This window comes from Grampus griseus (genome assembly GCF_964374135.1).
Source record: "Grampus griseus genome assembly, chromosome: 10".
NCBI classification, from domain to species: domain Eukaryota; kingdom Metazoa; phylum Chordata; class Mammalia; order Artiodactyla; family Delphinidae; genus Grampus; species Grampus griseus.
The window spans coordinates 72948758-72964719 of record NC_139004.1 but is presented as its reverse complement, the minus strand read 5'-3'; the positions used below and the strand labels follow the sequence as shown (position 1 = coordinate 72964719).

At 39.7% G+C, this 15962-nt stretch overlaps 1 protein-coding gene across 29 annotated transcripts in view; it reads right to left on the bottom strand.

Annotated features, from left to right (window-relative positions):
* Positions 1-15962, bottom strand: part of SLMAP (sarcolemma associated protein) — a gene marked incomplete at its 5' end in the record, with an annotated part of 147717 nt that overhangs the window by 66827 nt on the left and 64928 nt on the right. For all 29 annotated transcript variants that reach the window (XM_082663931.1, XM_082663909.1, XM_082663916.1 and 26 more), the window contains one exon: positions 3323-3395. In XM_082663931.1, the coding sequence (XP_082520057.1) occupies positions 3323-3395 (73 nt within the window). The remainder of the gene's footprint in view (positions 1-3322; positions 3396-15962) is intronic.

Below are 15962 nucleotides of genomic sequence, written 5' to 3'. Positions count from 1 at the left end.
CTTAACAAGCACTGTAAGATACTGTAATGTGGGTTGGTAGGGTGAGTAGACGGAGCACAGAGCAAGACTGCCACCCATGGTCCCTACCAGTTGCTCCTCACTCCATATCCTAGAGGCCAATCTGGTAATGGTCTGCTTGATGGTTGATTAGGTAAAGTTCCTAGATTCAACAGGTTAATCACGTGTAAGTTGCTGACAAACTGATCTTGCAGGACTTAAAAATAGGGATGACAATTCTGATTCCATTGTAGTAACTGCAAACATCCTAAGAATATTTCAATTTAATTAGTCACAAATACACTAAGATGCTGAATAAAATGGAATATTAAGTATTAGCCCCCACTTCCCTTCTGAGCTCCCATGATATCCTGTAGAGACTCCCACTGAGACCATATAATCCCCTGCTCTACTCCTTTGATTTCACATCTGTGTTCTCAGCACTTTGAACAATTCACCTCTGCATCCCCAGAACCTATACAAGGCCCTAACAAATCTGGTGCCTAATGAAGGTTTAAAAAATTACATACAGCTTTAGTGTTTTTTCCTCTGCCTCATAAAAATGCAATAGACGTTTTAAACATAAGTTTCTTTTTCTTGATTTTATACAAGTAATACATATTGACTAGGGAAAATGTGTGAAGTAAAGCATGAGGAAATAAATAAAAACTACCCAATGCCAGCACCCAGATATAGCCATTTGGGGTATATACCTTTTCTCTGTAGATACGCACATACAGGGAAATGAATTTGAGAAAGTCTAAATAGAAGCAAATGGTATTAATGGAAGCTTTTTGTTTTTTATTTTGGCTGTGCTGGGTCTTCATCACAGTGCCTGGGCTCTTTGTTGTGGCGCACGAGCTTCTCTAGTTGCGGCACGTGGGCTTAGCTGCAATATATGGGACCTTAGTTCCCTGACCAGGGATTGAACCTGGGCCCCCTGCACTGGGAGCACGGAATCTTAATCACTGGACCACCAGGGAAGTCCCAGGAGGTTTTGTTTTTGTTTTTTTTTAAACGAGTTTTCTCAGTGACCCAAGTACAAAATTTTCCGTTCTCATGAAAATCTGGTTGATAAACAAAAGGCTAAAAATCTAGCAAAACATTCCATAATTGATATATATTTGTACTTTACAGAAACTATTGTGGATACAGGTGTATTTTGTTTGAGTTATGGAAAAAAGTTCATACACAACAAGGAACTGTAGAAGGAAAACTTATTTAGTGTTAGGGTGGTGGGATTATAGGCAATTTTTCTATGTTTCTTATTATTTGAAAATTATTTGTGCAATAAAAATCAAGGAAGAAAAAAGAATCAGCTTTTTGAGAATGGTATACCTACTGAAGACCTTAAAAATATTAAATGGTATTCTGGCATACTTAAAAGCATCTTGATTGCTAGAAAATATTAGATTACAGTAAGAGAAACAGTATTCATCGTGTGCTCATTATGCACCAGGTACTACACTAAACTCTTTAAGTGTACAGTCTTGCTTAATCCTCCTCATAAAATTCCTGCTCAATAGGTACTATTATTAACTTCATTTTACAAATGAGAAAAGAGAGGCCTGATCAAGTCACAGAACAGGTGGAGTTGGGCTTTGAACCAGACTATCTACCTCTAAAGACCGTTCTGATCTTCCTCCAGCTTGAGGATTGCCTGTTCAAACTTCATCTTCTCCAGAAAGTCAACCAGATTACACACAATGAAACTGGCAGCGAAATTTTAAATGATGCTAACATTTAACCACATAAGAAAAACCAAACAAAGAGAAGGAAAAAGGGACAAAGATGAAAAGCACTGGGGGAACAAGAGGGATAGGAACACAACTCACTGATGTAGACTTTGAAAAAATTCATATGCCCTATCGGATGGAAGCTGAGAACAGACATGACCCTTTATGCAGCTGCTCAAAGCTTTTGAATCCATGAAAGAAAAATCTCATTATCAAATACAAACATCCAGGTCTTTAAGAAGCCATTTGTTATTAGTTGATTAATAGTTACTCTTATTTTTAAAACCTTAACTCTTGACTAACTCATATTAAAAGCTAAGTCACATTAATGTTCCCAAAGTTAACTATATTTTTAATAATTAAACTATAATTTAGAATAGGGAACAGTTTAACGTTTTAAATTTAAAATGTTTAAGGGCTTCCCTGGTGGCACAGTGGTTGAGAGTCCCCCTGCCGATGCAGGGGACACGGGTTCGTGCCCCAGTCCGGGAAGATCCCACATGCCGCGGAGCGGCTGGGCCCGTGAGCCATGGCCGCTGAGCCTGTGCGTTCAGAGACTGTGCTCCGCAACAGGAAAGGCCACAACAGTGAGAGGCCCACGTACCACAAAAAAAAACCCAAAAACATAAAATGTTTAAAATTTTCTGTTTTATTCAGATATCCTGAAAGGTTTTAAAAAAAAACAAATTGGTAGCCTCCAACTGAAGCATAATATACAGTAATTCTAATGAAAGCACTATCATAGTAATAAGAGGATCTCTCTCTGCTTCCTTTTTCCCTCTCTTTCCTACTCACTATTCTACTTCACCTTCAACTTACTGCTGCTCTCAACCTCCCACCCTCAGATATTTGTTTCTGCTTTTGTAGGACAGAAAATATTATGCTGGGTGTAGAAACAAGCCTCTACCATATCCAATATTCGTATTTATTTATTCAAAATAAAAAATGCTTAAGTTTAAAGACTGTTTAGCTCCCTCTAACACTTCATAATAATAATCTGTGAAAAGTACAAGATCAAAATGTATTTATGCTTACATTTTAACATTTGCATTTTATGAGCAATTTTTCCCTCTCAAGTTTGTCCTCGTGTAAGTGACCTTTCCACTGCTTCATTTTAAAAAAGAAAAAACTACAGAATTGGAAAATTCCTCCAAAAACTCCCACCAATATAGACTACCAACTGTGTCAACATCCTTAAAGTCCTTTAAGATTATGACACTGGCATTAGCTTCAGAGGCAACCATAGTTTAAGAAGTCGTATATGAAATGCAGATCAAAATGAATACAATTATCACGCATCAATAACTTACATACTCCAAATATTCTAAAAAACTAATTTTCCAGCAAATATAAGTTATAAAGTCAATTTTGGAAACAAAATAACTGTGCCTCCTTACACATTATTATTTACTACAATTGTAACTAATGTGAAAAGCAATTATACTGTAGTACATTATATTCCAAAAGTACTACATCAATTTTCTAACATTATTAGAATAATCCTGAAGTATAAACAGTATACTATCATCTAGAGTATTATTAACCAATGTAATTAATACAAAAAGTTCATAGCTCTATATTATACTCACTCTGAGCGGAGCCGGGCTTCCATACCATCTGGTAGAAAAAGTTTTATTGTGGAAACAATACACCCATGGGTAACTGGTTAAAACAAACAAATAAGATGGATAAAATAATTGTATAAAAATATATACCTTCATACCTCTCATGTCTAAACATATATTTTATTCTTAAATATAATAACTTCCAGGAACGAAAATAATTTTGGTGGTTTAACAATATTCATTCCCCTGGAGAAATGCATTCCTATCTATAATGAATCACAACTGCAAGGCAGAATCACAGATAAAATTGCTTTGAAAAGTGTCCTAACGTCCAATGCTATAGCAACAATGAACCAAAGGTCATTGGAGTACATGGAAATACAATTGCGGGTCGGGGTTGGGGTGAGGGGGAGACGCACTTTCTCCTCTATATGCTAGCATCAAAATCTAAGCACAACTAGTGGGGCTGCCCTGGTGGCGCAGTGGTTGAGAGTCCGCCTGCCGATGCAGGGCACATGGGTTCGTGCCCCGGTCCGGGAGGATCCCACATGCCACGGAGCGGCTAGGCCCGTGAGCCATGGCCGGTGAGCCTGCGCGTCCGGAGCCTGTGCTCCGCAACGGGAGAGGCCACAGCAGTGACAGGCCCACGTACCGCAAAAAAAACAAAAAACAAAACAAAACAAAACCCTAAGCACAACTAGTACCCAGTTTAAAATTTAGCCCTTAGTCCTCAGTCTCCTGTCCCCAACCTATAACTCCTATCCATACCTCACAAAACTCTAAAGTTCCGTATAATAACAGCTTGGAATATGCCATTCAATACCCCATTTTATGAGCGAGAAAACCAAGACCTCAGACTAGTGAAACTGCTTCTACAACTCTCTGCTATTAAGTATCACAGCTGTTGGCTAGAACTCAAGTCTGAAGTTCCCAGTTCAGTATTTAAAATTATGGTTTTGTGGGGCTTCCCTGGTGGTGCAGTGGTTGAGAGTCCGCCTGCCGATGCAGGGAACGCGGGTTCGTGCCCCAGTCCGGGAGGATCCCACATGCCGCAGAGCGGCTGGACCCATGAGCCATGGCCTATGAGCCTGCGCGTCTGGAGCCTGTGCTCCGCAACGGGAGAGGCCACAACAGTGAGAGGCCCGCGTACCACAAAATAAATAAATAAATAAAATAAAATTATGGTTTTGTTTTTTCGGTGGTTGTTTCCTCCTCCACCTCCAAACATCTTTATATAACATTATATCAGTCACTTTGTAGATAGCTTCTTCTTCTTTTTTAAGGCTTTTTATTTATTTATTTACTTTTGGCTGCATTGGGTCTTCATTGCCACACACGGGCTTTCTCTGGTTGAGGCGAGCAGGGGCTACTCTTTGTTGCGGTGCGTGGGCTTCTCACTGTGGTGGCTTCTCTTATTGCAGAGCATGGGCTCTAGGCTCACAGGCTTCCGTAGTTGCAACATACAGGCTCAGTAGCTGTGGCCTGCGGGCTCTAGAGCGCAGGCTCAGTAGTTGTGGCGCATGGGCTTAGTTGCTCCGCAGTATGTGGGATCTCCCCGGACCAGGGCTCGAACTCACGTCCCCTGCATTGGCAGGCGGATTCTTAACTACTGCGCCACCAGGGAAGTCCTAAAGATAGCTTCTTACCATTGCTTCTTACTTCCTCCTTCTTCTGAAGATTTCAAGAGACAAAACCTCTCAAAAGCAGTACTTGTACAGAGCTTCTCTTTCTTTTACAGAAAAAAATTATTTTCATAGTTTAAAAGTCGATGGTTTTGGGGAATTCCCTGGTGGTGCAATGTACCAATGTGAGATGAACCAAGGGCTAATACTACCTGGGCAGTTCGAGGTTGCTGTACTATTGAAAGCAGTTAAATATCAGTTAAAGATCATGTCTGACTAAGCTGATAATCTAGTCTAGTCATGCCTGCCTTTGGAAAGGTTCTTGTGACAACTAGGTAAACAGATGCATAGAAATGTTAGTAATCTTTTCAATTCGCAAAAGGCAAGTATTTAAAGCAACCTGACAAAAATGTTTCTTTCTAATACTTTTATTAATGACTCTACCTAGCAGCATTTCCTAAAATGGAGTGCTAGCAGGTATTAACAAAAAAGGATTTTGGGGTCAGAAGAGTTTGGAAAATACTTGGTTAAAAGACATTTAAAGAGTTTTTACTTATTTAAATCACAGGCTTTCTCAGAGCTTAATGGGCTTTTTGTCCATAATGAAACTCTAAAGGTTATATGTGTTTTCCAAACTTATTTGACCATTGAGAATCCCCGCTCCCCTTTTTAGGAACACTGGAACTGGCACTATGGTATAACATACACGGTATACATGGTATTATGAAGAAACTACTTTGGAAAATACTGCTCTAAAGCATTTTTTTTTTTTTTTTTTTTTTTGCGGTACACAGGCCTCTCACTGCTGTGGCCTCTCCCGTTGCGGAGCACAGGCTCCGGACGCACAGGCTCAGTGGCCATGGTTCACGGGCCCAGCCGCTCCGTGGCACGTGGGATCCTCCCGGACCGGGGCACGAACCCGTGTCCCCCGCATCAGCAGGCGGACTCCCAACCACTGCGCCACCGGGGAAGCCCCTAAAGCATGTTTGAAGCACTTTTAAAACAAACTTTGCTCTAGAAATTCATCCAGAAACATTATTACTGTCATACTGCCAAGATTCAAAAACAAAATTAATTGTAAAACACAATTTTAAAGTTTTTTGGGCGGGGTAAGGAGGCTGTAGGAACACTGCCACGTTAAGTATACACATGTATTGTAAGCTAAATGCAAATTTCAGAAACGTTAAAACATGAAAAACATGTGTCGAGGGAAAACAAGGTATATCTGCAGAGAAAAATCTGCAATTACCTGCTGTATTTATGGCACTTCATTAAAAATCAGAATTAAGACTATACACGCTGACTGCCATTTAAATGAGTTCTTTCCCTATTATCTTATACAGATTATTTATTTTGCTTTGGAGTTAATATATTTACTTTATGATATACAGTCAGCCTTTCCTATTACCTCTTTACACATACACCACTTAAAGAACCAATGTTCACTGTGATAAGTTTAAAAACTGTTTAAGACCCTGGACTGGGAGACTGAAACTACTAGAATGTTGGACTCTGGTTCTGTCTCCTTCCCTCCATTGAGTAGGAAGGTCAATACTACAATCTACTTGAGTAGGTTGAAGGGTCTCTTGAGATGACCGGCAGTAACGGGAAGTAAAACTCCAGAAACATTAAAAAAAAACAAGACCCAAATGAGAGGTTTTAACATTTCCAGGATGGGAAATTATTCATATGATTGCCTTTTTAAAAAATAATTAATTTATTTATTTTTGGCTGCTTTGTGTCTCCATTGCTGTGCTCTGTCTTTTTCTAGCTGCAGAGAGTGGGGCCTACTCTTCGTTGCAGTGTGAGGGCTTCTCATTGCGGTGGCTTCTCTTGTTGCGGAGCACTGGCTCTAGGCGCATGGGCTTCAGAAGTTGTGGCTCGCGGGCTCTAGAGCGCAGGCTCAGTAGTTGCGGTGCATGGGCTTAGGTGCTCCGAGGCATGTGGGATCTTCCCAGACTGGGGCTCGAATGCTTGTCTCCTGCATTGGCAGGTGGATTCTTAACCACTTTGCCACCAGGGAAGTCCCTCTAATTGCCTTTTGACTGCAATCTAAAACGAAAGTTACCAAACCTTCATTCTGGTATTTTTTGCTACATAAAGCTTCTGATTCTAAGACTGCTTTTTTTTTTTTTAAGGTTAGAAAAGAGACAGGGCAAGTTAGCTGGATAGACAAGTACTCTTCAAATTAAGAAAAAAAACTTTTTTAACTTGAAGTATAGTCGATTTACAATGTTTTGTTAGTTTCTGGTATACAGCAAAGTGATTCAGTTATACATATACATACATATTCTTTTTCATATTCTTTTCCATTATGATTTATTTTAGGATATTGAATATAGTTCCCTGTGCTATACAGTAGGACTTTGTTGTCCATTTTATATATAGTAGTCTGTATCTGCTAATCCCAAACTCCTAATTTATCCCTCCCCCACCCCCTTTCCCCTTTGGTAACCATAAGTCTTTTTTCTATGTCTGTAAGTCTGTTTCTGTTTTGTAACAGAAAATTTGTGTCATATTTTAGATTCCCACATACAAGTGATATCATATGATATTTGTCTTTCTCTATCTGACTAACTTCACTTAGTATGATAATCTCTAGTCCATCCATGTTACTGAAAATGGCATGATTTCATTCTTTTTTATGGCTGAGTAGTATTCCATTGTGTATATATACTACATCTTCTTTATCCATTCATCTATTGATGGACGTTTATGTTGCTTCCGTTTACAGTACACGGGTTACTGTAAACAGTGCTACGATAAACACTGGGGTGCATGTATCTTTTCAAATTATGGGTTTTCTGGAGTTTTCTCCAGATACATGCCCAGGAGTGGGATTGCTAGATCCATGTGGCAACTCGTTTTTTAAGGAACCTCCATACTGTTTTTCCATAGTAGCTGCACTAATTTATATTCCCAACAACAGTGTAGGAGGGTTCCCTTTTCTCCATACCCTCTCCAGCATTTGTTACATGTAGGCTTTTTAATGATGGCCATTCTGACCAGTGTGAGGTGGTACCTCACTGTTGGTTTTGATTTGCATTTCTCTAATAATTTGCAATGCTGAGCAGCTTTTCATGTGCCCCTTGGCCATCTGTATGTCTTCTTTGAAGAAATGTGTATTTAGGTCTTCTACCCATTTTTTGATTGGGTTTTTTTTTGTTATTGAGTTGTATGAACTGTTTGTATATTTTGGAAATTAAGCCCTTGTCGGTGGCATCGTTTGTAAATATTTTCTCCCAGTCTGTAGGCGGTCTCTTCATTTTCTTTATGGTTTCCTTTGCTGTGCAAAAGCTTATAAGTTTGATTAGGTCCCATTTGTTTATTTTTGCTTTTGCTATTGCCTTAAGAGACTGACCTAAGAAAACAATGGTACGATTTATGTCAGAGAATGTTTTGCCTATGTTCTCTTCCAGGAGTTTTATGGTGTCACGTCTTATATTTAAGTCTTCAAGCCATTTTGAGTTTATTTTTGTGTATGGTGTGAGGGTGTGTTCTAACTTCATTATTTACATGTGGCTGTCTAGCTTTCCCAATACCACTTGCTGAAGAGACTGTCTTAGAAAAACTTTTTTTGAATTGATATTCTATCATCTATCATTTGAAATGATATTCTATCATCTTCATTTGTGAGCTGGAGTTCAGTGATTAAAAGAAACATTTTCTTCAACTACTTGTTTATCTCAGGTATAATTCCTACAAGAAAGGTAACACAAATGCTTTATTCTTCTGTTTTCAGAATGAGAAATGGGTTTCCTAGGTTCTTCCAGAGGAGATCAAATCTTTTTTTCTTTTTTAGTTTCATTGTAACTTTATGGATTTGAACATATTTGATATATTTCAATCCACTGCTCTTATTATTGCTTGATACTCAAATTGTCTAACATTTAATCAGCCAAAATTCCACGTTAATTCCTGAGTTCTTCTAACAGAACCTCAGCAGTCTTAGATAATTCCATTGCTTCCTGATATAACAAAAATCTTATAAATTCAATTTATACATTTCCTGCCCTAGATTCAGAGTCAGCTATTTCCCAGAGAAGTCCTCTTTCGACCTATTTATTTGATGGGAGGAATCCTTTCTCTAGGTATGTGGATTAATTTGCTACTTTATTTCTCTTGGAGTGATATTGCTTGTTGGTTTATCTTTTGACTTGGTTGGTTCTTTGGCTTTACCTGTTGGCTCAATATTCACTGAAAACATGCTGGCTACAAAGGAGCATGCTGGGAATGACAGGAAAAACCAAGAGGACTACAACCAGGTCCTTGTCCTTGAGATTTCAATTCAGTTTGTAGACAGAACTAGAAATATCTAACATAACAACAAAGGGGGAAAAATGCTATAAAGCACTGTGGGAATTTGAAATGGACAAGGGCAGGGGCATTTATGAAGAGGGTAAAGAAAAAAAAAGAATAGGATTTCAAAAGCTATAAATGGAAAGGCAGAGAGAGTGGCATGAGCAAAGAGAAAGAAAACGAGACGGATGTGAGAGAGCTGCACATCTAATGAGGGCAGCTGGAGGAGATTGGAGGGAGGGGGTAAAGAATATATTTCAAGGCCCTTTAGGTGCCAGTAGTTAACATGTATAGGTGCTAAGCACACTATACATGTTAACTACTTATGACAAACCACGTAAATAGTTATTTTTATGTTCTATTTTTACAGATGAGGCAACTAAAGTCAAAGAAGCTAAACTTGCTTCAGATCCCATTTTGGCAAGTGGCAGCGCTAGTATTCAAAAAGAGTTTCTTCTCCCTCTTGCCTCTAAATAACGTTGCTTAACATACATTAAGGGAGGTAATGGGAAATAAAATCAAAAGGTTGAATTGGATCCACATTTTTGAGGGTCTCAAGTGTACAGGTAAGCATTTCAGACTTTATTCTACAGTATGACACAGCAACTTAAGGCTTCTAAAAGCAGGAGAATGACATGAATAAAGCTGTAACAGAAGAATATTCTGGAGGCAGTGGGTTGGCAAAATATGGTGGCCAGAAGTGGAGAGCTACTGTAACATTCTAGGTTGGCATCAGGAAAAACAAGTAGTAGCAGGGAAGGCAGGCAAATGGTGTAGGTGACAACTGCTAAAGGTAAAGAAGAGACAGGATTCAGAAAAGATACCAATATTCTGAGCTAGAGTGTTTACAGAATGTTGGAGCAATAAATGAAATTGGTAAGTTAGTGGATTGCTCTAGTTTGAAGGTGGGAATTAGGCTTTGTACAGAGTAATTATAAGGTGAAAGTAGGACACTCAAGAGGAAACAATCAAGCAAGCAGCTGGAAATACAGGTACAGAGCCAGGAAGTAGGGATTCACAGCAGACAACATGAGAAGGGAAATTTGGGACTTGAGGATAAGGGAAAGCCCATAAAACAGTTGCCAGAAACTTAACAGAGCAGAGTTCTTAAACCTAGTTGTCCAAAAGAACAACCCAAGGCTTTTTAAAAATAGGTATGCCTAATAGAGGGAACCTACGTCAACATAATAAAGGCCATATATGACAAACCCACAGCCAACATCGCCCTCAATGGTGAAAAACTGAAACCATTTCCTCAAAGAACAGGAACAAGACAAGGTTGCCCACTCTCACCACTATTATTCAACATAGTTTTGGAAGTTTTAGCCACAGCAATCAAAGAAGAAAAAGAAATAAAAGGAATCCAAATCGGAAAAGAAGAAGTAAAACCGTCACTGCTTGCAGATGACATGATACTATACATAGAGAGTCCTAAAGATGTTACCAGAAAACTACTAGAGCTAATAAATGAATCTGGCAAAGTAGCAGGATACAAAATTAATGCACAGAAATCTCTTGCATTCCTATATACGAATGACAAAAAATCTGAAAGAGAAATTAAAGAAACACTCCCATTTACCACTGCAACAAAGAGAATAAAATACCTAGGAATAAGCCTACCTAAGGAGACAAAAGACCTGTATGCAGAAAACTATAAGACACTGATGAAAGAAATTAAAGATGATACAAACAGATGGAGAGATATACCATGTTCTTGGATTAGAAGAATCAACATTGTGAAAATGATTATACTACCCAAAGCAATCTACAGATTCAGTGTAATCCCTACCAAACTACCAATGGCATTTTTCACAGAATTAGAACAGGGCTTCCCTGGTGGCGCAGTGGTTAAAAATCCGCCTGTCAGTGCAGGGGACACAGGTTTGAGCCCTGGTCTGGGAAGATCCCCACATGCCACAGAGCAACTAAGCCCATGCACCACAACTACTGAGCCTGCGTGCCACAACTACTGAAGCCCACACACCTACAGCCTGTGCTCTGCAACAAGAAAAAGCACCAATGAGAAGCCCATGCACTGCAACAAAGAGTAGCACCTGCTCACCACAACTAGAGATAGAAAGCTTGCGTGCAGCAATGAAGACCCAACACAGCCAAAAATTTAAAAATAAATAAACAAAGAACTAGAACAAAAAAATTCACAATTTGCATGGAAACACAAAAGACCCCGAATAGCCAAAGCAATCTTGAGAAAAAAAAATAGAGCTGGAAGAATCAGGCTCCCTGACTTCAGACTATATTACAAAGCTACAGTAATCAAGACAGTATGGTACTGGCATAAAAACAGAAATATAGATCAATGGAACAGAATAGAAAGCCCAGAGATAAACCCACGCACATATGGTCACCTTATCTTTGAAAAAGGAGATAAGAATATACAATGGAGAAAAGACAGCCTCTTCAATAAGTGGTGCTGGGAAAACTGGACAGTTACATGTAAAAGAATGAAATTAGAACACTCCCTAACGCCATACACAAAAATAAACTCAAAATGGATTAAAGACCTAAATGTAAGGTCAGACACTATAAAACAGAGAAAAACATAGGCAGAACACTCTATGAAATAAATCACAGCAAGATCCTTTTTGACCCACCTCCTAGAGAAATGGAAATAAAAACAAAAATAGGACTTCCCTGGTGGCGCAGTGGTTAAGAATCCACCTGCCAATGCAGGGGACACAGGTTTGAGCCCTGGTCCAGGAAGATCCCACATGCTGTGGAGCAACTAAGCCCATGCGCCACAACTACTGAGCCTGCACTCTAGATCCCACAAGCCACAATTAGTGAGCCCTGATGTCACAACTACTGAAGCCCGCACACCTAGAGCCCATGCTCTGCAACAAGAGAAGCCACCTCAATGAGGAGCCCGCGCACCACAACAGTAGCCCCCGCTCACCACAACTAGAGAAAGTCCGCATGCAGCAACAAAGACCCAACGCAGCCAAAATTAAATAAATTTGCATATTAATAAAATAAAAACAAAAATAAACAAATGGGACCTAATGAAACTTAAAAGCTTTTGCACAGCAAAGGAAACCATAAACAAGACCAAAAGACAAGCCTCAGAATGGGAGAAAATATTTGCAAACTGACAAAGATTAACCTCCAAAATCAACAAGCAGCTCATGCAGCTCAATATCAAAAAAAACAAACAACCCAATCCAAAAATGGGCAGAAGACCTAAACAGACATTTCTCCAAAGAAGATACAGATTGCCAACAAACACATGAGAGGATGCTCAACATCACTAGTCATTAGAGAAATGCAAATCAAAACTACAAGGAGGTATCACCTCACACTGGTCAGGATGGCCATCATCAAAAAATCTACAAACAATAAATGCTGGAGAGGGTGTGGAGAAAAGGGAACCCTCTTGCACTGTTGATGGGAACGTAAATTTATAGAGCCACTACGGAGAACAGTATGGAGGTTCCTTAAAAAACTAAAAAAAAAACTACCACATGACCCAGCAATCCCATTACTGGGCATACACCCAGAGAAAACCATAATTCAGAAAGAGTCAGGTACCACAATGTTCACTGCAGCACTATTTACAATAGCCGGGACATGGAAGCAACCTAAGTGTCCATCGACAGATGAATGGGTAAAGAAGATGTGGCACATATATACAATGGAATATTACTCAGCCATAAAAAGAAACGAAATTGAGTTATTTGTAGTGGGGTAGATGGACCTAGAGTCTGTCATACAGAGTGAAGGAAGTCAGAAAGAGAAAAACAAATACCGTATGCTAACACATATATATGGAATCTAAAAAAAAAAAAAAAAGGTTCTGATGAACCTAGGGGCAGGACAGAAATAAAGACGTAGACGTAGAGAATGGACTTGAGGACATGGGGAGGGGGAAGGGCAAGCTGGGACAAAGTGAGAGAGTAGCACTGACATGTATACACTACCAAATGTGAAATAGATAGCTAGTGGGAAGCAGCTGCATAGCACAGGGAGATCAGCTCAGTGCTTTGTGACCACCTAGAGGGGTGGGATAGGGAGGGTGGGAGGGAGACACAAGAAGGAGGGGATATGGGGATATATGTATACATATAGCTGATTCACGTTGTTATACAGCAGAAACTACCACAACATTGTGAAGCAATTATACTCCAATAAAGATGTAAATAAATAAATACATACATACATACATACATACATACAAAGGGAAACAAACAACAAGAAAAAAATAGGTATGCCTAGGTCCCACACCTAACAAGTCTCCTTCTTAGGGCTGAAGGGTGGGATCCACACATGTGTAGCTTTACAAAGCTCTGCAGGTTAATTCTGGTGCATATCCTGGGTTGAGATTTATTTATTTTATATTTATTTATTTATTTATTTATTTTTGGCTGTGTTGCGTCTTCATTTCTGTGCGAGGGCTTTCTCCAGTTGCGGCAAGCAGGGGCCACTCTTTATCGCGTTGCGCGGGTCTCTCACTATCGCGGCCACTCTGGCTGTGGAGCACAGGCTCCAGACGCGCAGGCTCAGTAGTTGTGGCTCACGGGCCTAGTTGCTCCGCGGCATGTGGGATCTTCCCAGACCAGGGCTCAAACCCGTGTCCCCTGCATTGACAGGCAGATTCTCAACCACTGCGCCACCAGGGAAGCCCGAGAAGCCATCTTTTAAATGAACAAAAGAAGACTGCCATGCCATCAGACAGATTCTCTCAATCTGGCAAATTTGGCACATTCTGTGTTGAATCAGCTTTGTGATTTCCGTTAGTAGCAAGAAAGTGGAAGTATGTAAAGCTTATGGTGAAAGTTTCCAAGAGCTAGAAATAAGCAAAACAGCATGGCCAAAAATCACGGAGTAGTCAAGGAGTTGGTGAGAGTACCTCTGAAATGCGAATGATGGGTTCCAAAGGACAGATGGGTAAAGAAGTCTGGGGCTGAAGCTACTGAGAAAGATGGGCAAACTTGATGGCAAAAAAAGATGGTGCAAATGACTGGCAAGGGTTTCAGTAATAATTAAAGCACCTGACCCTGAGCTAAGCACTTTATGTTCACTCTTTCAGTGTTCACATTGAACACTGTGCCACAATGTGAACACTCAATATTATACCACAAACCTTGAGATAGTTAGTAGTATCATGAGTCCCCTTTTACAAGATGAGGAAATTAAAGCTGAGACAGGTTAAGGAGAGGTAACTGAGTAGTCACAGCAGAATAAAAAGGGCAGTGGGTAACAAGAAGGTTGCCAATACCCAATCCTCATATAAGCCTCCAGATTAGGAGGAAGGTTGTCAAAATCTTAGTTGAGATGATGTGGTAGAAGGAACTTTTGTAAAATAGCAGATAAAGATTTATGAGACGTTTGAAAATTTATTCAACCAATATGTGCCAGGTTAAGTGTGGAGAGTCTACAATGAAGACAGACACACTGCCTGTTCTTGAACAGCTTACACGTTAGTGAGGGAGGCAACCATACAAAGAGGACGAGTACAGTGTGCAACAGGGACATGGAAGGGCATTTTGTTCAGCCTAGAAAGCTTTCTAGGTGAAGGAAAGATCATGTGCAAGGGCTTGAAGGCCAGAAGGCACAAGACCTACTGCGGGAAGTAAAAGCAATTCAGTGCAGTTGTAGCACAAAGCAAAAGGAAGATACCATTTGCCTTACTCATAACAGGCCCTTTGTTCATAGAGGCTTAACCTAGGAACAGAGTGGGTAAAGTGGGACCTGGACTGATCAGCTAATTGGAGTTATATGTGAAGTTTATAGAACTAAATGGTCCCAAGATTTGCAACAGAGGGTTACTGTAATGTATGACCCAGAAAACTCATGCCATCTGAGCAGTTTGTGGGTTTGTGAACAGAGGAGTGGCCAGCAATCGGGTTGTTAAGGCTCCCATTCCAGGAGGATCTGATAGGTTGGCTTTCTCTCTTTCTCCCTTCCTTTTTCGTTTTCTTTCTTTCTTTCTTTTTTTTTTTTTTACTCTATTAGAGGGCTTCCCTGGGGGCGTAGTGGTTGAGAGTCCACCTGCCAATGCAGGGGACACGGGTTCGTGCCCCAGTCCGGGAAGATCCCACATGCTGCAGAGCGGCTAGGCCCGTGAGCCGTGGCCGCTGACCTGCGTGTCCGGAGCCTGTGCTCCGCAACGGGAGAGGCCACAGCAGGGAGAGGCCCGCATACCACAAAAAAAAAAAAAAAAAAAAAAAAAAAATATATATATATATATATATATATATATATATATATATAAGAAAGTCATCCTATTTGTTTACAATAACATTTTATATCTATAGGGCAGGGTATCACTAAAGTGCTAACCAATGAGTCTTTTCCCTGAAGCCACACTGTGTGGAAAGCCAAACATCAAAATCAGCTTGTTTTGGAGAGCTCGGAAAAGAAGACACACTAATATGAACTGATATGTTCAATGACCTCAGACTCATCACATTTTTAACAAAAATCCTGATTTATACATACATACACACAAATATAAAAACACTTTTATATATTATATATATATTTTTAAAATTTCCTTTTACACATATATTATTTTATACAAATACATAAATGTCATATATCCTAGAGGGGTTTTATTTCAGTTTTGCTACTCTTGCCCTTTTTAATTTGGCTCCCACTTCTCCTTTACTCCTCCTCTCCAATCAAACTCCAGGAAGACTCACATTAATGACTAGTATGTATGCATTCTTCCATGTTTTCCCATGTTCATAAAATCATACAAAAACACATGCATATAAATGTACATT